General features: G+C 40.1%; 1 protein-coding gene across 3 annotated transcripts in view; it reads right to left on the reverse strand.

Moving 5' to 3' along the window:
- LOC100979123 (putative uncharacterized protein encoded by LINC00467) overlaps positions 1-25,647 on the reverse strand; it is a 65,265-nt gene that overhangs the window by 21,677 nt on the left and 17,941 nt on the right. For 2 of the 3 annotated variants that reach the window (XM_008966810.3, XM_055108448.1), the window contains exon 5: positions 9,550-9,649. The exons of the other annotated variant lie outside the window; for it this stretch is intronic. In XM_008966810.3, the coding sequence (XP_008965058.1) occupies positions 9,584-9,649 (66 nt within the window). In that variant the 3' untranslated portion in view covers positions 9,550-9,583. The remainder of the gene's footprint in view (positions 1-9,549; positions 9,650-25,647) is intronic. 3 annotated transcript variants of the gene reach the window in all.

A 25,647-nucleotide genomic window follows, 5' to 3' on the forward strand; every position in this document is an offset into this window, starting at 1 on the left:
TTATTAATTCCATTCTCTTGTGGATCATGTTTTTGTTGTCATATCCAAGAAATACCTGTCTAACCCAAAGTCACAAAAATTTTCTCCTTGCCACTTTCTAGAAACTTTATTTAGCTCTTATATGTAAGTCTATGATCCATTTAGAGTTAAATTTTGCACATGGCATGAGATAATTTTTTTTGCATATGGATGTATAATTGTCCCAGCACCATCTGTTGAAAAAATTATCATTTCCCCCACTGAATTATCTTGACGCTTTTGTCAAAAGTCAACTGACCATAAATGTAAGGGTTTTATCCTGGACTTCCAATTCTGTTTCGTTAGTCTGTTATCTATCCTTAAGCCAACAGCACATTGCTGTGATTACTGTTGCTTCATAAGTTTTAAAACTGGGTAGTGTAAGTCCTTAATCTTTGTTCTTTTTCCAAATTGCATTGACTATTTTAAGACTTTTGAATTCCATATACATTTTAGAATCAGTCTGTCAATTTATTTTTTTTTTAAGCCTGATGTGATTTTAGTAGGGAGGGCATTGAATCTACAGATTAATTAGGATAAAATTGCTATCTTAACAATATACTTAACAATATACATGAACATGGAGTATCTCTCAACTTAACTTAGATCTTTAGTTTCTTTCAGAAGTGTACACGTTTTGCACTTATTTTGCTAAGTTTATTGCTATGTATTTTATTCTTTCTGACACTACTGGGAATGGAATTATTTTTATTTTTATTTATTTTTTGATACAGAGTATCACTCTATCACCCAGGCTGGAGTGCAGTGGCACGATCTCGGCTCACTTCTACCTCCACCTCCTGGGTTCAAGCCGTTCTCATGCCTCAGCCACCTGAGTAGCTGAGATTACAGGTGTGCACCACCACACCTGGCTAATTTTTGTACTTTTAGTAGAGACAGGGTTTCGCCACGTTGGCCAGGCTGGTCTTGAAATTCTGACCTCAGAATTCATCCATCTTAGTCTCCCAAAGTGCTGGGATTACAGGCATAAGCCACCACTTCTGGTCTTGGAATTGTTTTTATAATTTTGGTTTAGGTGAGTATTACTAACATATATAGATATGATTTCTGAATAGTGATCTTGCTAAACTTGTTTATTAGTGCTAGTAATTTATTCAGATTACTTTGGATTTTCTATGTCTGCAAATAAAGTTTTAGTTATTTTCTTTCCAATATAACTTAATTTTTCTTGCCTTACTGCACTAGCTAGAATTTCAAGTACACGCTGAAGTGTGAGAAAACATTGTCTTTCACCATTAAGCATAATGTTGGCTGTGGGTCTTTTGTAGATACTCTTTATGAAGTTTAGGAAGTTCTCTTCCATGCCTAGTGTGTTGAGAATTTTATCATTAATGGAAGTTACATTTCATCAAACAAATTTTATGTGTTTACTAGGATGACGACATGGTTTTCCGTTATTAAAGTGGCATATTACATTAATTGATTTTGGAGTACTAAACCATCCTTGTACTCCTGGAATATGGTATATAATCATTTTCTTTTTTCTTTTTTTTTGAGGCAGAGTCTTACTCTGTTGCCCAGGCTGGAGTGCAGCAACATGAGATCTTGGCTCACTGCAACTTCCGCCTCCCAGGTTTAAGCAATTCTAGTGCCTCTGCCTCCCAAGAAGCTGGGATTACAGGCATGCACAACCACACCCAGCTAATTTTTGTATTTTTAGTAGAGATGGGGTTTTACCATGTTGCTCAGGCTGGTCTCGAATTCCTGGTCTCAAGCAATCTGCCTGCCTCGGCCTCCCAAAGTGCTAGGATTACAGGAGTGAGCTACCATGCCCAGACTTCTTTTTATTTTTTTATTGGCATGGTCTCATTCTGTTGCCTAATCCTTCTCAAATGTTGCTGGATTCTGTTACCTAATATTTCATTAAGGAATTCTGTATACATGTTCATGAAGAATACTTGTCTGCAATTTTCCTTCCTTGTGATGTGTTCGCCTGGTTTTGATATCTGAGTAATATTGGTCTCATAAAATGTGTTACAAATTGTTTCCTTTTTATTTCCCCCCCAAAATACTGTAGGATTGGTAATTTTTCTTCCTTAAAAGAAGCCATCCAGGCCTGGGTTTTCCCTTTTGAAAAGATTTCTAATTACCAATTCATTTTAGTCACATTACTTTTCTTCATTTATTATTGTCCTATTGATATTTCCCCCTTCTTCTTGAATCAGTTTTGTTAATTTGCATCTTTCTAGTAATTTGGCCATTTAAGTTGTCTAATTTGTTGACATAAAGTCATTCATAATATTCCCTTATAATACTTTTAACTTCTATAGAGTTGGTAGTGATGTCCTATCTTTTACTCTTACCTTTGGTATTTGTGTCTTTTCTCTGTATTTTTCCCTTGCTCAGAATAGCTAAAGGTTTATCAATTGTGTTGATTAAAGAACAATTTTATTGGAATAGGAACAGCTCCAGTCTACAGCTCCCAGCGTGAGCGACACAGAAGACAGGTGATTTCTGCATTTCCAACTGAGGTACGAGGTTCATCTCACAGGGGAGTGCTGGACAGTTGGTGCAGGACAGTGGGTGCAGTGCACTGAGCTTGAGCCGAAGCAGGGCGAGGCATCACCTCACCCGGGAAGTTCAAGGGGTCAGGGAATTCCCTTTCCTAGTCAAAGAAAGGGGTGACAGATGGCACCTGGAATATCGGGTCACTCCCACCCTAATACTGCGCTTTTCCAATGGGCTTCACAAACGGCACACCAGGAGATTATATCCCACACGTGGCTTGGAGGGTCCTATGCCCACGGAGCCTCACTCATTGCTAGCACAGCAGTCTGAGATCAAACTGCAAGGCGGCAGCAAGGCTGGGGGAGGGGCGCCCGCCATTGCTTAAGCTTGAGTAGGTAAACAAAGCCTCCAGGAAGCTTGAACTGGGTGGAGCCCACCACAGCTCAAGGAGGCCTGCCTGCCTCTGTAGGCTCCACCTCTGGGGGCAGGGCACAGACAAACAAAAGACGCAATAACCTCTGCAGACTTGAATGTCCCTGTCTGACAGTTTTGAAGAGAGTAGTGGTTCTCCCAGCACGTAGTTTGAGATCTGAGAACGGGCAGACTGCCTCCTCAAGAGGGTCCCTGATCCCTGAGTAGCCTAACTGGGAGGCACCCCCCAGTAGGGGCGGACTGACACCTCACACGGCTGGGTACTCCTCTGAGACAAAACTTCCAGAGGAACAATCAGGCAGCAGCATTTGCGGTTCACTAATATCCGCTGTTCTGCAGCCACCGCTGCTGACACCCAGGCAAACAGGGTCTGGAGTGGACCTCCAGTAAACTCCAACAGACCTGCAGCTGAGGGTCCTGACTATTAGAAGGAAAACTAACAAACAGAAAGGACATCCGCACCAAAAACCCATCTGTACGTCACCATCATCAAAGACCAAAGCTAGATAAAACCACAAAGATGGGGATAAAACAGAGCAGAAAAACCGGAAACTCTAAAAATCAGAGCCTCTCTCCTTCTCCAGTGGAACGCAGCTCCTCACCAGCAACGGAACAAAGCTGGATGGAGAATGACTTTGACAAGTTGAGAGAAGAAGTTTTCAGAAGATCAAACTACTCCGAGCTAAAGGAGGAAGTTCAAACCAATGGCAAAGAAGTTAAAAACTTTGAAAAAAACTTAGACAAATGGATAACTAGAATAATCAATGGAGAGAAGTCCTTAAAGTACCTGATGGAGCTGAAAACCACGGCACGAGAACTACGTGACAAATGCACAAGCCTCAGTAACCGATGCAATCAACTGGAAGAAAGGGTATCAGCAAATAAAATGAATGAAATGAAGCATGAAGAGAAGTTTAGAGAAAAAAGAATACAAAGAAACGAACAAAGCCTCCAAGAAATATGGGACTATGTGAAAAGACCAAATCTACGTCTAATTGGTGTACCTGAAAGTGATGGGGAGAATGGAACCAAGTTGGAAAACACTCTGCAGGATATTATCCAGGAGAACTTCCCCAATCTAGCAAGGCAGGCCAACATTCAAATTCAGGAAATACAGAGAACGCCACAAAGATACTCCTCGAGAAAAGCAACTCCAAGACACATAATTGTCAGATTCACCAAAGTTGAAATGAAGGAAAAAATGTTAAGGGCAGCCAGAGAGAAAGGTCTGGTTACCCACAAAGGGAAGCCCATCAGACTAACAGCTCATCTCTCAGCAGAAACTCTACAAGCCAGAAGAGAGTGGGAGCAAATATTCAACATTCTTAAAGAAAAGAATTTTTAACCCAGAATTTCATATCCAGCCAAACTAAGCTTCATAAGTGAAGGAGAAATAAAATCCTTTACAGACAAGCAAATGCTGAGAGATTTTGTCACCACTAGGCCTGCCCTAAAAGAGCTCCTGAAGGAAGCACTAAACATGGAAAGGAATGACCAATACCAGCCACTGCAAAAACATGCCATGTTTTAAAGACCATCGATGCTAGGAAGAAACTGCATCAACTAACGAGCAAAATAACCAGCTAACATCATAATGACAGGATCAAATTCACACATAACAATACTAACCTTAAATGTAAATGGGCTAAATGCTCCAATTAAAAGGCACAGACTGGCAAATTGGATAAAGAGTCAAGACCCATCAGTGTGCTGTATTCAGGAAATCCATCTCACGTGCAGAGACACACATAGGCTCAAAATAAAGGGATGGAGGAAGATCTACTAAGGAAATGGAAAACAAAAAAAAGGCAGGGGTTGCAATCCTAGTCTCTGATAAAACAGACTTTAAACCAAAAAGATCAAAAGAGACAAAGAAGGCCATTACATAACGGTAAAGGGATCAATTCAACAAGAAGAACTAACTATCCTAAATATATACGCACCCAATACAGGAGCACCCAGATTCATAAAGCAAGTCCTTAGTGACCTACAAAGAGAGTTACACTCCCACACAATAATAATGGGAGACTTTAACACCCCACTGTCAACATTAGACAGATCAATGAGACAGAAAGTTAACAAGGATATCCAGGAATTGAACTCAGCTCTGCACCAAGCAGACCTAATAGACATCTACAGAAACTCTCCACCCCAAATCAACAGAATATACCTTCTTTTCAGCACCACACCACACCTATTCCAAAACTGACCACATAGTTGGAAGTAAAGCACTCCTCAGCAAATGTAAAACAGAAATTATAACAAACTGTCTCTCAGACCACAGTGCAATCAAACTAGAACTCAGGATTAAGAAACTCACTCAAAACCGCTCAACTACATGGAAACTGAACAACCTGCTCCTGAATGACTACTGGGTACATAACGAAATGAAGGCAGAAATAAAGATGTTCTTTGAAACCAATGAGAACAAAGACACAACATACCAGAATCGCTGGGACACATTCAAAGCAGTGTGTAGAGGGAAATTTATAGCACTAAATGCCCACAAGAGAAAGCAGGAAAGATCTAAAATTGACACCCTAACATTACAACTGAAAGAACTAGAGAAGCAAAAGCAAACACATTCAAAAGCTAGCAGAAGGCAAGAAATAACTAAGATCAGAGCAGAACTGAAGGAAATAGAGACACAAAGAACCCTTCAAAAAATCAATGAATCCAGGAGCTGGTTTTTTGAAAAGATCAACAAAATTGATAGACCGCTAGCAAGACTAATAAAGAAGAAAAGAGAGAAGAATCAAATAGATGCAATAAAAAATGACAAAGGGGATATCTCCACCAATCCCACAGAAATACAAACTACCATCAGAGAATACTATAAACACCTCTACGCAACTAAACTAGAAAATCTAGAAGAAATGGATAAATTTCTCGACACATACACTCTCCCAAGACTAAACCAGGAAGAAGTTGAATCCCTGAATAGACCAATAACAGACTCTGAAATTGAGGCAATAACTAATAGCTTACCAACCAAAAAAAATCCAGGACCAGATGGATTGACAACCGAATTCTACCAGAGGTACAAGGAGGAGCTGGTTCCATTCCTTCTGAAACTTTTCCAATCAATAGAAAAAGAGGGAGTCCTCCCTAACTCATTTTATGAGGCCAGCATCATCCTCATACCAAAGCCTGGCAGAGACACAACCAAAAAAGAGAATTTTAGACCAATATCCTTGATGAACGTCAATGCAAAAATCCTCAATAAAATACTGGCAAACCGAATCCAGCTGCACATCAAAAAGCTTATCCACCATGATCAAGTGGGCTTCATTCCTGGGATGCAAGGCTGGTTCAACAAACTCAAATCAATAAATGTAATCCAACATATAAACAGAACCAAAGACAAAAACCACATGATTCTCTCAATAGATGCAGAAAAGGCCTTTGACAAAATTCAACAACTCTTCATGCTAAAAACTCTCAATAAATTAGGTATTGATGGGACATATCTCAAAATAATAAGAGCTATCTATGACAAACCCACAGCCAATATCATACTGAATGGGCAAAAATTGGAAGCATTCCCTTTGAAAACTGGCACAACACAGGGATGCCCTCTCTCACCACTCCTATTCAACATAGTGTTGGAAGTTCTGGCCAGGGCAATCAGGCAGGAGAAGGAAATAAAGGGTATTCAATTAGGAAAAGAGGAAGTCAAATTGTCCCTGTTTGCAGATGACATGATTGTATGTCTAGAAAACCCCATTGTCTCAGCCCAAAATCTCAAGCTGATAAGCAACTTCAGCAAAGTCTCAGGATACAAAATCAATGTGCAAAAATCACAAGCATTCTTATACACCAATAGTAGACAGAGAGCCACATCATGAGTGAACTCCCATTCACAATTGCTTCAAAGAGAATAAAATACCTAGGAATCCAACTTACAAGGGATGTGAAGGACCTCTTCAAGGAGAACTACAAACCACTGCTCAATGAAATAAAAGAGGATACAAACAAATGGAAGAACATTCCATGCTCATGGGTAGGAAGAATCAGTATCGTGAAAATGGCCATACTGCCCAAGGTAATTTATAGATTCAATGCCATCCCCATCAAGCTACCAATGACTTTCTTCAAAGAATTGGAAAAAACTACTTTAAAGTTCATGTGGAACCAAAAAAGAGCCTGCATCGCCAAGTCAATCCTAAGCCAAAAGAACAAAGCCGGAGGCATCATGCTACCTGACTTCAAACTATACTACAAGGCTACAGTAACCAAAACAGCATGGTACTGGTACCAAAACAGAGATATAGACCAATGGAACAGAAAAGAGCCCTCAGAAATAATGCTGCATATCTACAACCATCTGATCTTTGACAAACCTGACAAAAACAAGCAATGGGGAAAGGACTCCCTATTTAATAAATGGTGCTGGGAAAACTGCCTAGCCATATGTAGAAAGCTGAAACTGGATCCCTTCCTTACACCTTATACAAAAATTAATTCAAGATGGATTAAAGACTTAAATGTTAGACCTAAAACCATAAAAACCCTAGAGGAAAACCTAGGCAATACCATTCAGGACATAGGCATGGGCAAGGACTTCATGTCTAAAACACCAAAAGCAATGGCAACAAAAGCCAAAATTGACAAATGGGATCTAATTAAAATCAAGAGCTTCTGCACAGCAAAAGAAACTACCATCGGAATGAACAGGCAACTTACAGAATGGGAGAAAATTTTTGCAATCTACTCATCTGACAAAGGGCTAATATCCAGAATCTACAATGAACTCAAACAAATTTACAAGAAAAAACAACCCCATCACAAAGTGGGTGAAGGATATGAACAGACACTTCTCAAAAGAAGACATTTATGCAGCCAACAGACACATGAAAAAATGCTCATCCATCACTGGCCATCAGAGAAATGCAGATCGAAACCACAATGAGATACCATCTCACAGCAGTTAGAATGGTGATCATTAAAAAGTCAGGAAACAACAGGTGCTGGAGAGGATGTGGAGAGATAGGAACACTTTCACACTGTTGGTGGGACTGTAAACTAGTTCAACCATTGTGGAAGTCGGTGTGGTGATTCCTTAGGGATCTAGAACTAGAAATACCATTTGACCCAGCCATCCCATTACTGGGTATATACCCAAAGGATTATAAATCATGCTGCTATAAAGACACATGCACACGTATGTTTATTGCGGCACTATTCACAATAGCAAAGACTTGGAACCAACCCAAATGTCCAACAATGATAGACTGGATTAAGAAAATGTGGCACATATACACCATGGAATACTATGCAGCCATAAAAAAGGATGAGTTCATGTCCTTTGTAGGGACATGGATGAAGCTGGAAACCATCATTCTCAGCAAACTATCACAAGGACAAAAAACCAAACACCGCATGTTCTCACTCATAGGTGGGAATTGAACAATGAGAACACATGGACACAGGAAGGGGAAGATCACACACCGGGGACTGTTGTGGGGTGGGGGGAAGGGCCTCAAGCAATCTTCCTGCCTCAGTCTTTCAAAGTGCTAGGGCTACAGGCATGAGCCACTGTGCCCAGCCTGGGTCAGTTCTTCATTTTTTAGGACCATCACTCATACTACAGGACATTTAATATTTTGGGCCCCTATCCACTAAATGTCAGTAACTCTCCTTAGTCTTTATAACAACCAGATCCATACCCGCGAGGGTGGGGGAGTCATTCAAGGACCAGTGACATAGTTAAGAGAGTAACTGCTTGGGCTTAAATATAAGCTCTGACACTACTGAAAAAATATTGGTCAAATTATTCACCCCTCTGTATCTCAGTTTCCTTATCTGTAAAATCAGAGTATTTTAATTTTGTTAAATATTTTTCTATTGAATTTTGTTGTTGTGATTAGCTGATACATATAAAATTCTTAGAATAGTACCTAAAACAGAGCAAGTGCATGATAAATATTAGCAAGTATTATTCCACAAATTCTGTCATCTTAACAAGTTTTTATATGGCAGGACAATATTTTTGAAATATTAACTTATTTTTCTTGTATTAATTCACTTTTTCCTTGCCCTTTCCTTCCATACTCCCTTTAGTCAGCTAGATAGCTATGAGCTCACTGCTTTGGCGGAGAAAAAAACCAGATTTAAAAACAGAAAAATGATGTATGCATAAACTTTATTTCTAAAACTGTAAGCCTTTATGGGAATAGAGAAAGTTCCATATATACATAAAATATTTGGGAGAAACATAACTAAAAAGAACTGGGCTTTCTTATCTCCCTGTAACCCCACCCCAAGTTATAACAAGCCTAGAAAGAAATTTCCCCAGACTGAGGAAGAAGACAATATGGTGGGAAAGGGATAAGAGTACAGAAATTGACAGATCCTTAAAAAATGAATCCTCTGCCCTGATTCATGGAGTAGCAAAGAAGCAGTAAAAGTCCATACAAACATGAGGGCTCTAAGGCAGGGAGACGAGGAGGGTTAAATCCTGAACCTTGGGTTAATAATATGATACCAGAGAAGAAACGACTGGGAGATAAGACTATGCTGACCAGGCTTTAAGTAGTAGCCTTGCATTTCATATGTCAGCATAGCAGTGAAGGAGAAGAATTATGTATATGCCCCTACATGTAACATGGAATAAAAGAGAGAACATACCTGAAGGTACCAGACAAACAGGAATGACAATATCTTAGTGGCAAATGGTGTGGACCAATGACTGAGGACCAGAAAGGATGATGGACATCTCAGAAGATACCTGCATGAACAGATAACATTGAGGACTAGGTGAATATGAGTACCTTCTCCCTTGTACTCATCTTGGTACTTGTCTTGGTAACACAGAGATCACCCCCACTTCAAAATCAGACTCAAACTATGAAACTACAAACTGACTGAGATCAGGTTTCCGTCCCCCTCCAATGAACGGAGACTTCAAAAAGAAAGTAAGCCGGGCGCGGTGGCTCACGCCTGTAATCCCAGCACTTTGGAAGGCTGAGGCGGGTGGATCACGAGGTCAGAAATTTGAGACCAGCCTGGCTAACATGGTGAAATCCCATCTCTACTAAAAATACAAAAATTAGCTAGGCGCAGTGGTGGGCGCCTATAATCCCAGCTACTCGGGAGGCTGATGCAGGTGAATCGCTTGAACCCGGGAGGCGGAGTCTGCAGTGAGCCAAGATCGCGCCACTGCACTCTAGCCTGGGTGACGGAGTGAGACTCCATCTCAAAAAGAATAAAAATAAAAATAAAGATGATTCATAGAAAATTACAGTAACATTTCTTGCATAATTTTGTGGACACAGATTCATACCCATATGCACAGAGTTGTTCATATAATTGTAAGTTTTTTAAGCTATGTATCTGTTGATGTAGCCCCTTTTTACTTTTGTTCATATCTCCTTTATTTATTTTTATTAGATTGTTAAAGATTTAATCAGTTTTTTGGGATTTTTGAAAAACCCAATTATTAGATGTATATTCTTCCTGTCTCTTAAGTCACTAAGGTTTTTATCTGTGTTATTTCCTTTATTCTGCTTTCCTTTGAGTTGTGTTTCAGTTGTTTTTTTCTAATTTAGTGATTTGATAAATTCTGTTTTCCTAATTGGACCATGAATGATACAGTTGGTAAATTCCTTTTATAGCTTAAATGAGCAAATACAATTTTTATAACATGTATGGCATGATAAGGCATGTATATATGGCAGAAACTTGGTAGCTATCAGAGTTAAAATTTATCTTCAGGACTATTAAACAAATTCTTGGTAGTAAATACTTACTAAGAAAACTTCTTCCATTACTTGGCAAACATTTAAAGAAGTATTTTAGTCATGATTAGAAGAAATAGAGCAAATATGCACTTAAATAAGACCTTTGTCCACCAACCTAAGGTTTTTCTTACTTGTACTACTGAATTCCCTGAAATGTAAATATTATTTGGACCTTTCTCCTTTATCCTATTGAGGACGGTAATGACTAACATAAATTCTCAAAATACTTGGTGGCAAAAAGACTATTTCCTCTCAAGTATTCCTGTTAAATATCATTATGCATTATGGCCTATACTTTCTTTTCATCATAACAGGATGAATCAAAGTATATTTGGATTTTTAATTTTAATTTCTATATTATCCTAAAATAAAGCTTAGATATTACCAATGGAATATTGTAAAAGAAGTGAAGTAATAACAAAAAGTTTATCTTACAATCAAGAGGGAAAATATAGTGTAAGTCTTACAGAATAAGTATCTTCTAAATTCCAGTCCAGGTGTCTCATAGGCTAGATGAAGAAATAGAGGCCTAGATAGGATAACTACTTCAAGATTAAAGGTCAAAAACAGAAGTTGGTCAAAAAACTGGATTCTTTTTGTTTTTTTTTTTTTTTGAGACGGAGTCTCAAAAGAGACAGTCTTGAATTGCTGATGCCTCTCCTCCTTCATCCCCACTGGCAACGGCCATGTGGCATGGAGAGACATTATACGCACTTGGGGAAGGTAAAGTGCGGCGATTGTGGGACTTTGCTCTGGAACTCAGTGCTTCCATGTCACAGCACAAAGCAACACCGGGTAGAACTTACCCTGGTGTTTAGACAAGCTCTAGCCAGAGGCAAATTACTCATCCCAGGGTCAGAACCTAAGTTATAGCAAGCCCTACCACACAGGCTAAAGAACTCTGGGGTCATAAACTTCAAAGGCAGTTTAGGCCACAAGGACTGCAAGTCCTGGTGCTGTCCTGGGGTTGGAGTCAGTGGACTTGTGGGGCATGCAACCAAGTTACATACCAGCTGTGGTAGCCAAGGGAATGCTTGTACCACCCCTCCCCCAACCCCAGGTATGGCTGCTTGCAGCTCCAGGAGAGACTCCTTCCCTCTCCTTGAGGAGAGGAGAGAGAAGAGTAAAGAGAATTTTTGTCTTGCAACTTGGATACAAGTTCAACCACGGTAGGATAGGGGACCAATCAAGAGTTCCAAGGCCTCCATTACAGGCCCTAGCTCCCAGATAACATTTCTAGACATGCCATGGGCCAGAAGGGAACGTGCTGCCTTAAAGTGAAGGACCCAGTCCTGGCAGGACTAATCGCATACTAACAAAAGAGTCCTTGGGCCCTGAATAATCAGCTGTGATGCCCAAGCAGTACTTGCTATGGGCCTTGGGTGAGACCTAGAGATGTGCTGGCTTCAGGTGTGACCTGGCACATTATCCAGCTGTAGTGGCTATAGGGAGAGATGCCAGCTTAAGAAATGGAGAGGGAGGAGTAAAGGGGACTCCGTCTTGGAACTTCAGGTACCACCTTGGCCAAAGTGGGGTAGAGTACCAGGTGGGCTCTTGGAGTCCCTGATTCCAGGCGTTGGCTCTTGGATGGCATTTCTGGACCTACCCTGGGCCACAGGGGGAGCCTACTGCCCTGAGGGGAGAATCCAGGCCTGGAAGCATTCACTACAAGATGACTGAAGAGCCCCTGGCCCTTGAGTGAACATCAGTGGTGGCCAGAAGTACATGCTGTAGGCCTGGGACGATGGTGGCCATGGGAAGAGACTCTTTTGCTTGTGAAAAGGGGAGGGAAAAGTGAAAAGTCTTGTGGCTTGGGTGCCAGCTCAGCTGCAGTAGAATAGAGCACCAGGTAGATACCTAAGGTTTCCAACTCCAGGCCCTAGCTCCTGGATGGCATCTCTGGACCTGGTGGGGCTGAGGGAACTTACCACCCCAAAGGAAAGGACATAGCCTGGCTGGCTTTGCCACCTGCTGATTGTAGAGCCCTAAGGCCTTCAGCAAACATGGGCAGCAGCCAGACAGTGGTTACCATGGGCTTTGGGCAAGACCCAGTGCTGTGCTGGCTTCAGATCTGACCCAACACAGTCCCAGTGATGGTGGCCACAGGGGTGCTTGTGTCACCCCAGCTCCAGGCAGCTCAGCACAGAAAGGGAGAGAGATTGTTTGTTTGGGAGAAAGCAGGAGAAGAGAACAAGTGTATCTTCCTGGTAATCCAGATAATTCTCCTGGATCTTATGTAAGAGCACCATGGTGGTCTACGTTATCGGGCTTGGGGTGTCCCCTAATGAAGATATGGCTGCAATGATTAAAAAATTAGATTACAATACCAAAGTCCCTTTGAATTCCTGGAAAACCTTCCCAAGAAGGATGGGTACAAACAAGCCCAGACTGCAAAGACTACAGTAAATACTTAACTCTTCAGTGTCCAATCACTAAGGAACATCCACAAGTATCAGGATCACCCAGGAAAACATGACCTCACCAAACAAGCTGAATAAAGCACCAGGGACCAATCCTGGGGAAAGACAGAGTTATCTGAACTTTCAGAGAATTCAAAATAGCTATGTTGAGGAAACTTAATGAAACTCAAGATAATACAGAGAAAGAATTCAGAATCCTATCAGATAAATTTAACAAGAGATTGAAATAATTTAAAAGAATCAAGAAGAAATTCTGGAGGTGAAAAATGCAATAGTAATCCCAGCACTTTGGGAGGCCAAGGCGGACGGATCACCTGAGATCAGGAGTTCGAGACCAGTTTGACTAACATGGAGAAACTCCATCTCTACTAAAAATACAAAATTAGCCAGGCATGGTGGCGCATGCCTGTAATTCCAGCTACTCAGGAGGCTGAGGCAGGAGAATTGCTTGAACCCTGGAGGTGGAGGTTGCGGTGAGCCAAGATAGCGCCACTGCACTCCAGCCTGGGCAACAAGAGGGAAACTCCATCTAAAAAAACAAAAAAACAAACAAAAAAAAAGAGGAGGTAGAGAGATATGGTGTAGAAAGTTTATTCAGGCCAGGCGCAGTGGCTGACACCTGTAATCCCAGAACTTTGGGAAGTCGAGGCGGGCAGATCACCAGGTCAAGAGATCAAGACCATCCTGGCCAACATGGTGAAACCCTGTCTCTACTAAAAATACAAAAATTAGCTGGGTGTGGTGGCACGTGCCTGTAATCCCAGCTACTTGGGAGGGTGAGGCATAAGAATCGCTTGAACCCAGGAGGCGGTGGTTGCAGTCAGCCAAGATTGTGCCACTGCACTTCAGCCTGGCGACAGAGTGAGACTCCATCAAAAGAAGGAAAGAAGGAAGGAAGGAAGGAAGGAAGGAAGGAAGGAAGGAAGGAAGGAAGGAAGGAAGGAAGGGAAAGTTAGTTTATTCTAAGAGATAATAACAGAGAATTTCCCTAAAGTAAAGAAAGATATTAATATTCAAGGATAAGAAGGTTTAGAACACCAAGCAGAATTAACCCAAGTATTAATAAGACTACCTCAAAACATTTAATAAACACCCAAAGGTAAAGGATAAAGAAACAATCCTAAAAGCAGCAAAAGAAAAGAAACAAATAACATACAATAGAGCCCCTGAAAACCTTACAGGCCAGGAGAGAGTGACATGACATATTTAAAGTGATGAGGGAAAAAAACTACTTTTATCCTAGAAGAGTATATCCCGCAAAAATATCCTGCAAACGTAAGGGAGAAATAAAGACGTTTCAAGACAAACAAAGGCTGAGGGATTTCATCATTGCCAGCCCTGAACAAAATGAAATACTAAAGGGAGTTCTTCAATCTGAGGGAAAACAGTGTTAATGAGCAATATGAAATCATCTAAAGATGTAAAACTCACTGGTAACAGTAAGTACATAGAAAAACAACAAATATAACACTGTAATTGTGGTGTGTAAACTATATCTTGAGTAGAAAGGTAAAAGGTGAACTGATGAAAAATAATAACTACAACAACTTTTCAAGACGTATAGAGTATAATGAGATAAAAATAGAAACAATAGGAAGTTAAGCAAGGGAGTAAAGTTAAGCTGTAGACTCCATATTTGTTTTCTCTTTGCTTGTTTGTCAGTTTGTTTATGCACTCAGTGTTAAGTTGTCATCAGTTTAAAATTATGGGTTACAAGATATTATTTGCAAGCCTCATGGTAACCTCAAGTCAACAAACATACAACAGATATACAAGAAATTAAATCATATCACCTGAGAAAATCACCTTTGGTAAATGAAAGACAAGAAGGCAGGAAATAAAGAAGGCCACAAAAACAACTGAAAAACAAATAACAAAATGTCTGGGGTAAGTCCTTACTTATAACACTGAATGTAAATGGACTAAATCTCCCCAGTCAAAAGACAGAGTGGCTGAATGGATTTAAAAAAATAATAATAAGACACAATGATCTGTTGCTTACTAGAAACATACTTCACCTATAAAAACACACATAGACTGAAAATAAATGAATGTAAAAGAAATTCCATGCCAATGGAGACCAAATAAGAGCAGGAGTAGCTATACTTGAATCAGACAATATAGATTTCAAGACAAAAACCATAAAAAGAGACAAAGAAGATCATTATATAATGATAAAGGGGTCAATTCAGCAAGAAGATATAATAATTTTAAATATATATGCACCCAACACTGGATAACTCAGATATATAAAGCAAATATTATTAGAGCTAAAGAGAAAGATAGACCCCAATACAATAATAGCTAGAGACTTCAACACCTGACTTTCAGCATTGCACAGATCACCCAGACAGAAAATCAATAAAAATAATCAGACTTAATCTGCATTACAGACCAAATGGACGAAATAGATGTTTACAGAACATTTTATTCAATGGCTACAGAATATACGTTCTTTTCCTCGGCGCATGGTTCATTCTCAATAATATTAATACATCATATGTTAGGCCACAAAACAAGCCTTTAAAAATTCAAGAAAAAAGAAATTATATCAAGCATCTTTGTTGACTACGACAGAATAAACTAGAAATCAGTAACAAGAGGAATTTTGGAAACTATACAAACACATGGAAATTAAACAATATCCTCCTGAATGACTAGTGGGTCAATGAAGAACTTGAGAAGAAAATTTAAAAACTTCTTGAAAGAAATGATAATGGAAATACAACATACCAAATCCTATGGTATACAACAGAAGCAGTACTAAGAGGAGAGTTTATAGCTATAAGTGCTTTTATAGGAAAAGTAGAAAAACTTCAAATAAACAACCCATCTATGCGTCTTAAAGAACTAGAAAAGCAAGAGCAAACCAAACCTAAAATTAGTAGAAAAAAAGAAATAGTAAAGGTCAGAGTAGAAACAAATGAAATTGAAATGAAAATAATAAAAAAGATCAATGAAATGAAAAGCTGGTTTTTGAAAAGATAAATAAAATTGATAAATCCCTAGCCAGACTAAGAAAAATAGAGAAGACCCCAAATAAAATCAGAGACTAAAAAGGAGACATTACAACCAATACAACACAAATTCAAAGGATTATTGGAGGCTCATAAGCAAATATGTGCCAATAAATTAGAAAACCTAGAAAAAATGGATAAATTACTGGACACATACAACCTACCAAGACTGAACCAGGAAGAAATCCAAAATCTGAACAGACCAATAACAAGTAATAAGATCGCAGCTGTAAAAAAGTCTCCAAGGAAGGGTAAGCCTGGGATCTGATGGCTTCACTGCTGAATTTTACCAAAAATTTAAAGAACTAATACCAGTCCTACTCAAACTATTTCAAAAAATTGAGGAGGAAAGAATACTTCCAAATTCATTCTATGAAGTCAGTATTACCCTGATACCAAAACCAGACAAAGACACCTCAAAATAGAAATCTACAAGCCAGTATTCCTGAACATTGATGTGAAAATCCTCAACAAAATATTAGCAAACTGAATTCAACATATTAGTAAGATCATTCATCATGACTAAGTGGGATTTATCCCAGGGATACAAGGATGGTTCAAGATATGCAAATCAATTAATGTGATATATCAACAGAATGAAGGATAAAAACCATACGATCATTTCAATTGATGCTGAAAAATCATTTGATAAAATTCAGCATCCCTTCAATCCTCAAAGAACTGAGTATAGATGGTACATACCTAAACACAATAAAAGCCATATATGACAGACCCACAGCTAGTATTTGCATTGAAGGGGGAAACACTGAAAGCCTTTCCTCTAAGAGCTGGAACATGACAAGGATGCCCACTTTCACCATTGTTTTTTTTTTTTTTTTTTTTTTTTTGAGACGGAGTCTCGCTCTGTCACCCAGGCTGGAGTGCAGTGGCGCGATCTCAGCTCACTGCAAGCTCCGCCTCCCGGGTTCACGCCATTCTCCTGCCTCAGCCTCCTGAGTAGCTGGGACTACAGGCGCCTGTCACCACGCCCGGCTAATTTTTTGTATTTTTAGTAGAGGCGGGGTTTCACTGTGTTAGCCAGGATGGTCTCGATCTCCTGACCTCATGATCTGCCCGCCTCTGCCTCCCAAAGTGCTGGGATTACAGGCGTGAGCCACCGTGCCCGGCCTCACCATTGTTATTCAACCTACTACTGGAAGTCCTAGCTAGAGCAATCACACAAGAGAAAGATATAAAGGGCATCCAAATTGGAAAGAAAGAAGTCGAATTATCCTTGTTTGCAGAGGCTATGATCTTGTATCTGGAAAAACCTAAAGACTCCACCAAAAAACTATTAGACTGATAAACAAATTCAATGAAGTTGCAAAATACAAAATCAGCACACAAACATAAGTAGTATTTCTATATGCCAACGACAAACAATCTGAAAGAGAAATCAAATAGTCCCATTAACAATAGCCACAAATAAAATAGTGAGGAATTAACTTACCCAAACAAGTGAAAGATCTTGGCTGGGTGCGGTGGCTCATGCCTCCCATCGGAAGGCCGAGGTGGGTGGATCATGAGGTCAGGAGTTTGAGACCAGCCTGGTCAACATGGTGAAACCCCATCTCTACTAAAAATACAAAAATTAGCTGGGCGTGCTGGTGGGCACCTGTAATCCCAGCTACTTGGGAGGCTGAGGCAGAAGAATTGTTTGAACCCAGGAGGCAGAGGTTGCAGTGAGCCAAGATCATGCCATTGCACTCCAGCCTGGGCAACAGGGTGAGACTACATCTCAAAAAAACAAAAAAGGAAGAGGTTCCAAGATGGCCAAATAGGAACAGCTCCAGTCTACAGCTCACACCATGAGTGATGCAGAAGATGGGTGATTTCTGCATTTCCAACTGAGGTACCAGGTTCACCTCACTGGGGCTTGTCGGACAGTGGGGGCAGCCCAAGGAGTGTGAGCTGAAGCAGGGCGGGGCATCACCTCACCTGGGAAGCGCAAGGGGTTGGGAAATTCCCTTTCCTAGCCGAGGGAAGCTGTGACAGATGGTACCTGGAAAATTGGGACCCTCCCACCCTAATACTGCGCTTTTCCAATGGTCTTAGCAAATGGCACACCAGGAGATTATATCACGTGCCTGGCTCAGAGGGTCCCACGCCCACAGAGCCTCGCTCACTGCTAGCACAGCAGTCTGAGATCAAACTGCAAGGTGGCAGCGAGGCTGGGGGAGGGGCGCCCACCATTGCTGAGGCTTGAGTAGGTAAACAAAGCTGCCAGGACGCTTGAACTGGGTGGAGCCCACCACAGATCAAGGAGGCCTGCCTGCCTCTGTAGACTCCACCTCTGAGGGCAGGGCATAGCTAAACAAAAGGCAGCAGAAACTTCTGCAGACTTAAACATCCCTGTCTGACAGCTTTGAAGAGAGTAGTGGTTCTCCCAGCATGGAGTCTGAGATCTCAGAACGGACAGACTGCCTCCTCAAGTGGGTCCCTGATCCCCGAGTAGGCTAACTGGGATCCTCCCAGTAGAGGCTGACTGATACCTCATACAGCCCAGTGCCCCTCTGAGACAAAGCTTTCAGAGTAACGATCAGACAGAAACATGTGCCGTTCTGCAATATTTGCTGTTCTGCAGCCTCCGCTGGTGATACCTAGGCAAACAGGGTCTGGAGTGGCCCTCCAGCAAATTCCAACAGACCTGCAGCTGAGGGTCCTGACTGTTAGAAGGAAAACTAACAAACAGAAAGGACTCCACACCAAAACCGCATCTGTACGACACCATCATCAAAGACCAAAGGTAGATAAAACCACAAAGATGGGGAGAAACCAGAGCAGAAAAGCTGAAAATTCTAAAAATCACAGTGCCTCTTCTGCTCCAAAGGAACGCAGCTCCTCGCCAGCAACACAACAAAGCTGGATGGAGAATGACTTTGACAAGCTAGGAGAAGAAGGCTTCAGATGATCGGTAATAACAAACTTCTCCAAGCTAAAGAAGGATGTTTGAACCCAACACAAAGAAGCTACAAACCTTGAAAAAAGATTAGACGAATGACTAACTAGAATAAACAGCATAGAGAAGACCTTAAATGACCTGATGGAGTTGAAAACCATGGCATGAGAACTATGTGATGCATGCACAAGCTTCAGTAGCTGATTCAATCAAGTGGAAGAAAGGGTATCAGTGACTGAAGATCAAATGAATGAAATGAAGCGAGAACAAAAGCTTAGAGAAAAAAGAGTAAAAAGAAACAAACAAAGCCTCCAAGAAATATGGGACTATGTGAAAAGACCAAATCTACGTCTGACTGGTGTACCTGAAAGTGATGGGGAGAAGGGGAGAAAGGAACCAAGTTGGAAAACACTCTTCAGGATATTAACCAGGAGAACCTCCCCAACCTAGCAAGGCAGGCCAACATTCAAATTCAGGAAATACAGAGAATGCCACAAAGATACTCCTCGAGAAGAGCAACTCCGAGACACATAATTGTCAGATTCACCAATGTTAAAATGAAGGAAAAAATGTTAACGGCAGCCAGAGACAAAGGTCGGGTTACCCACAAAAGGAAGCCCATCAGAATAACAGTGGATCTCTCAGCAGAAACTCTACAAGCCAGAAGAGAGTGGGGGCCAATATTCAACATTCTTAAAGGAAAGAATTTTCAACCCTGAATTTCATATCCAGCCAAACTAAGCTTCATAAGTGAAGGAGAAATAAAATCCTTTACAGACAAACAAATGCTGAGAGATTTTGTCACCACCAGGACTGCCTTACAAGAGCTCCTGAAGGAAGCACTAAACATGGAAAGGAACAACCGGTACCAGCCACTGCAAAAACATGCCAAATTGTAAACACCATCGATGCTAGGAAGAAACTGCATCAACTAATGTGCAAAATAATCAGCTAGCATCATAATGATAGGATCAAATTCACACATAACAATATTAACCTTAAATGTAAATGGGCTAAATGCTCCAATTAAAAGACACAGACTGGCAAATTGGATAGAATCAAGTTTCATCAGTGTGCTGTATTCAGGAGACCCATCTCACGTGCGGAGACACACACAGGCTCAAAATAAAGGGATGGAGGAAGATCTACTAAGGAAATGGAAAACAAAAAAAGGCAGGGATTGCAATCCTAGTCTCTGATAAAACAGACTTTAAACCAACAAAGATCAAAAGAGACAAAGAAGGCCATTACATAATGGTAAAGGGATCAATTCAACAAGAAGAGCTAACTATCCTAAATACATATGCACCCAATACAGGAGCACCCAGATTCACAAAGCAAGTCCTTAGAGACCTTCAAAGAGACTTAGACTCCCACATAATAATAATGGGAGGCTTTAACACCCCACAGTCAACATTAGACAGATCAATGAGACAGAAAGTTAACAAGGATATCCAGGAATTGAACTCAGCTCTGCACCAAGCGGACGTAATAGACATCTACAGAACTAACCACCCCAAATTAACAGAATATACATTCTTCTCAGCACCACATCACACTTATTCCAAAACTGACCACATAGTTGGAAGTAAAGCACTCCTCAGCAAATGTAAAAGAACAGAAATTATAACAAACTGTCTCTCAGACCACAGTGCAATCAAACTAGAACTCAGGATTAAGAAACTCACTCAAAACTGCTCAACAACATGGAAACTGAACAACCTGCTCCTGAATGACTACTGGGTACATAACGAAATGAAGGCAGAAATAAAGATGTTCTTTCAAACCAATGAGAACAAAGACGCAACATACCAGAATCTCTGGGACACATTTAAAGCAGTGTGTAGAGGGAAATTTATAGCACTAAATGCCCACAAGAGAAAGCAGAAAAGATCTAAAATTGACACCCTAACATCACAATTAAAAGAACTAGAGAAGCAAGAGCAAACACATTCAAAAGCTAGCAGAAGGCAAGAAATAACTAACATCAGAGTGTAACAGAAGGAGATAGAGACACAAAGAACCCTTCAAAAAATCAATGAATCCAGGAGCTGGTTTTTTGAAAAGATCAACAAAATTGATAGACCGCTAGCAAGACTAATAAAGAAGAAAAGAGAGAAGAATCAAATAGACGCAATAAAAAATGATAAATGGGATATCACCACCGATCCCACAGAAATACAAACTACCATCAGAGAGTACTATAAACATCTCTACGCAAATAAACTAGAAAATCTAGAAGAAATGGATAAATTCCTTGACACATACACCTTCCCAAGACTAAGCCAGGAAGAAGTTGAATCCCTCAATACACCAATAACAGGCTCTGAAATTGAGGCAATAATTAATAGCCCACCAACCAAAAAAAGCCCAGGAAGAGATGGATTCACAGCCAAATCCTACCAGAGGTACAAGGTGGAGCTGGTACCATTCCTTCTGAAACTATTCCAATCAATAGAAAAAGAGGGAATCCTCCCTAACTCATTTTATGAGGCCAGGATCATCCTCATACCAAAGCCTGGCAGAGAAACAACAAAAAGAGAATTTTAGACCAATATCCCTGATGAATATCAATGCAACAATCCTCAATAAAATACTGGCAAGCCGAATCCAGCAGCACATCAAAAAGCTTATCCACCATGATCAAGTGGGCTTCATCCCTGGGATGCAAGGCTGGTTCAACATACACAAATCAATAAACGTAATCCTGCATATAAACAGAACCAAAGACAAAAACCACATGATTCTCTCAATAGATGCAGAAAAGGCCTTTGACAAAATTCAACAACGCTTCATGCTAAAAACTCTCAATAAATTAGGTATTGATGGGACATATCTCAAAATAAAAAGAGCTATTTATGACAAACCCACAGCCAATCTCATACTGAATGGGCAAAAACTGGAAGCATTCCCTTTGAAAACTGGCACAAGACAGGGATGCCCTCCCTCACCACTCCTATTCAACATAGTGTTTGAAGTTCTGGCCAGGGCAATCAGGCAGGAGAAGGAAATAAAGGGTATTCAATTAGGAAAAGAGGAAGTCAAATTGTCCCTGTTTGCAGATGACATGATTGTATTTTTAGAAAACCCCATCATCTCAGCCCAAAATCTCCTTAAGCTGATAAGCAACTTCAGCAAAGTCTCAGGATACAAAATCAATGTGCAAAACCCACGAGCACTCCTATACACCAATAACAGAGAGCCAAATCATGAGTGAACTCCCATTCACAATTGCTACAAAGAGAATAAAATACATAGGAATCCAACTTACAAAGGATGTGAAGGACTCCTTCAAGGAGAACTACAAACCACTGCTCAATGAAATAAAAGAGGACACAAACAAATGGAAGAACATTCCATGCTCATGGATAGGAAGAATCAATATGAAAATGGCCATACTACCCAAGGTAATTTATAGATCCAATGACGTCCCTATCAAGCTACCAATGACTTTCTTCAAAGAATTAGAAAAAACTACTTTAAAGTTCATGTGGAACCAAAAAAGAGCCCACATTGCCAAGACAATCCTAAGCCAAAAGAACAAAGCTGGAGGCATCATGCTACCTGACTTCAAACTATAGTGCAAGGCTTACAGTAACCAAAACAGCATGGTACATGTAGCAAAACAGAGATATAGACCAATGGAACAGAAAAGAGCCCTCAGAAATAATACCACACATCTACAACCATCTGATCTTTGACAAACCTGACAAAAACAAGCAATGAGGAAAGGATTCCCTATTTAATAAATGGTGCTGGGAAAACTGGTTAGCCATATGTAGAAAGCTGAAACTGGATCCCTTCCTTACACCTTATACAAAAATTAATTCAAGATGGATTAAAGACTTAAATGTTAGACCTAAAACCATAAAAACTCTAGAAGAAAACCTAGGCAATACCATTTAGGACATAGGCATGGGCAAGGACTTCATGTCTAAAACACCAAAAGCAATGGAAACAAAAGCCAAAATTGACAAATGGGATCTAATTAAACTAAAGAGTTTCTGCACAGCAAAAGAAACTACCATCAGAGTGAACAGGCAACCTACAGAATGGGAGAAAATTTTTATAATCTACCCATCTGACAAAGGGCTAATATTCAGAATCTACAAAGAACTTAACCAAATTTACAAGAAAAAAATCAAACAACCCCATCAAAAAGTGGGTGAAGGATATGAACAGACACTTTGCAAAAGAAGATATTTATGGAGCCAACAGACACATGAAAAAATGCTCATCCATCACTGGCCATCAGAGAAATGCAGATCGAAACCACAATGAGATACCATCTCACACCAGTTAGAATGGCGATCATTAAAAATTCAGGAAACAACAGGTGCTGGAGAGGATGTGGAGAAATAGGAACACTTTTACACTGCTGGTGGGACTGTATACCAGTTCGACCATTGTGGAAGACAATGTGGCAATTCCTCAAGGATCTAGAACTAGAAATACCATTTGACCCAGCGATCCCATTACTGGGTATACACCCAAAGGATTATAAATCATGCTGCTATAAAGACACACTCACACGTATGTTTACTGCAGCACTATTCACAATAGCAAAGACTTGGAACCAACCTAAAAGTCCTTCAATAATAGACTGGATTAAGAAAATGTGGCACATATAAACCATGGAATACCATGCATCCACAAAAAAGGATGAGCTCATGTCCTTTTCAGGGACATGGATGAAGCTGGAAACCATCATTCTGAGCAAACTATCGCAAAGACAGAAAACCAAACACCGCATGTTCTCACTCATAGGTGGGAACTGAACAATAAGAACACTTGGACACAGGGTGGGGAACATCACACACTGGGGCCTGTCGTGGGGTTGGGGGAGGGGGGAGGGATAGCATTAGGAGATATAACTAATGTAAATGAGGAATTAATAGGTGCAGCACACCAACATGGCACATGTATACATACATACATGTATACAAACCTGCACGTTGTGCACATGTACCCTAGAACTTAAAGTATTAAAAAAACAGTGAAAGATCTTTACAATGAAAAGAATAAAACATTGATGTAAGAAATTAAAAAGACCACAAAAAAGAAAAAATAGTCCATGTTCATGGATTGGAAGAATCAATATTGTTAAAATATCCATACTCTCTAAAGCAGTCTACAGATTTAATGCAATCCCTATGAAAATACCAAATTGGAAAAAAAGTCCTAAAATTTATACAGAACAAGAAAAGACCCAGAATAGCCAAAGCTATCCTGAGCAAAAAGAACAAAACTGGAGGAATCACATTACTTGACTTCAAATTATACTACAAAGCTACAGTAACCCAAACAGCATGGTACTGGCATAAAAACAGACACACAGACCAATGGAACAGAATAGAGAACCTAGAAACAAATACATACATCTACAGTGAACTCATTTTTGACAAAGGTACCAAAAGGATATATTGGGGAAAAGACATTCTCTTCAATAAATGGTGCTGGGAAAATTGGATATCCATATGTAGAAGAATGAAACTAGACCTCCATCTCTTGCCAGATACAAAAATCAAATCAAAATGTATTAAAGACTTAAATTTATGACCAAAAACTATAAAACTACTACAAGAAAACATTAGGAGAAACTCTCTAGGACATTGGACTGGTCAACGATTTCTTGAGTAATACCCTACGAGCACAGGCAACTGAAACACAAATGTACAAATGGGATCATATGAAGTTAAAAAGCTTCTGCACTGCAAAGGAAACAATTAACAAAATGAAGAGACAACCCACAGAATGGGAGAAAATTCCTTCAAACTATCCTTCTGACAAGGGATTGATAACCCTTGAATATAAAACGAGCTCAAACAACTCTATAGGAAAAAATCTAATAATCCTATTTTTAAATGGGCAAAAGGTCTGAATAGACATTTCCCAAAAGAAGACACACAAATGGCAAACAGGCATATGAAAAGGTGCTCAACATCACTGATTATCAAAGAAATGCAAATCAAAACTATAATGAGATATCATCTCACCCTAGGTAAAATCGGTTTTATCCAAAAGACAGGCAATAACAAATGCTGAGAAGGATGCTGAGAAAGGGGAACCCTCATACACTGTTGGCAGGAATATAAATTAGTATAACCACTATGGAGAACAGTTTGGAAGTTCCTCAAAAAACTAAGAAGAGAGCTACCATAAGATCCAACAATCTCATTCCTAGGTATAGACCCAAAAGAAAGGAAATCAGTATGTCAAAGAGATATCTGCACTCTGGTGTTTACTGCAGCATTATTCACAATAGCCAAGATCTGGAAGCAATCTAAACGTCCATCAACAGATGAATGTGGTACAAATACACAACGGAGCATTATTCAGCCAAAAAAAAAAAAAAAAAAATGAGATGCTGTCACTTGCAACAAGGGATGGAAATGGAGGTCATAGTTAAGTGACAAAAGCCAGGCACAGAAAGACAAAATTCACATGTTGTGATGTTGTGGGATGTTTAAGCCAAGAGGAAGGCCATAAACTAGAGGAAATAACAGAAACATCAGCACCAGTATCCACTAGGCCCTCAAACTTTTTTCCTTGAATGTGTATGGTGTAGGTGGGCCGTTGTTTAGAAATTACATTAACCCAATAAGCGGCCTTTTCACTTCCGGAGCCCATCCCAGGGCCACGTGTCTTAT

This window comes from Pan paniscus, chromosome 1 (assembly GCF_029289425.2).
Source record: "Pan paniscus chromosome 1, NHGRI_mPanPan1-v2.0_pri, whole genome shotgun sequence".
Classification (NCBI taxonomy): Eukaryota; Metazoa; Chordata; class Mammalia; order Primates; family Hominidae; genus Pan; species Pan paniscus.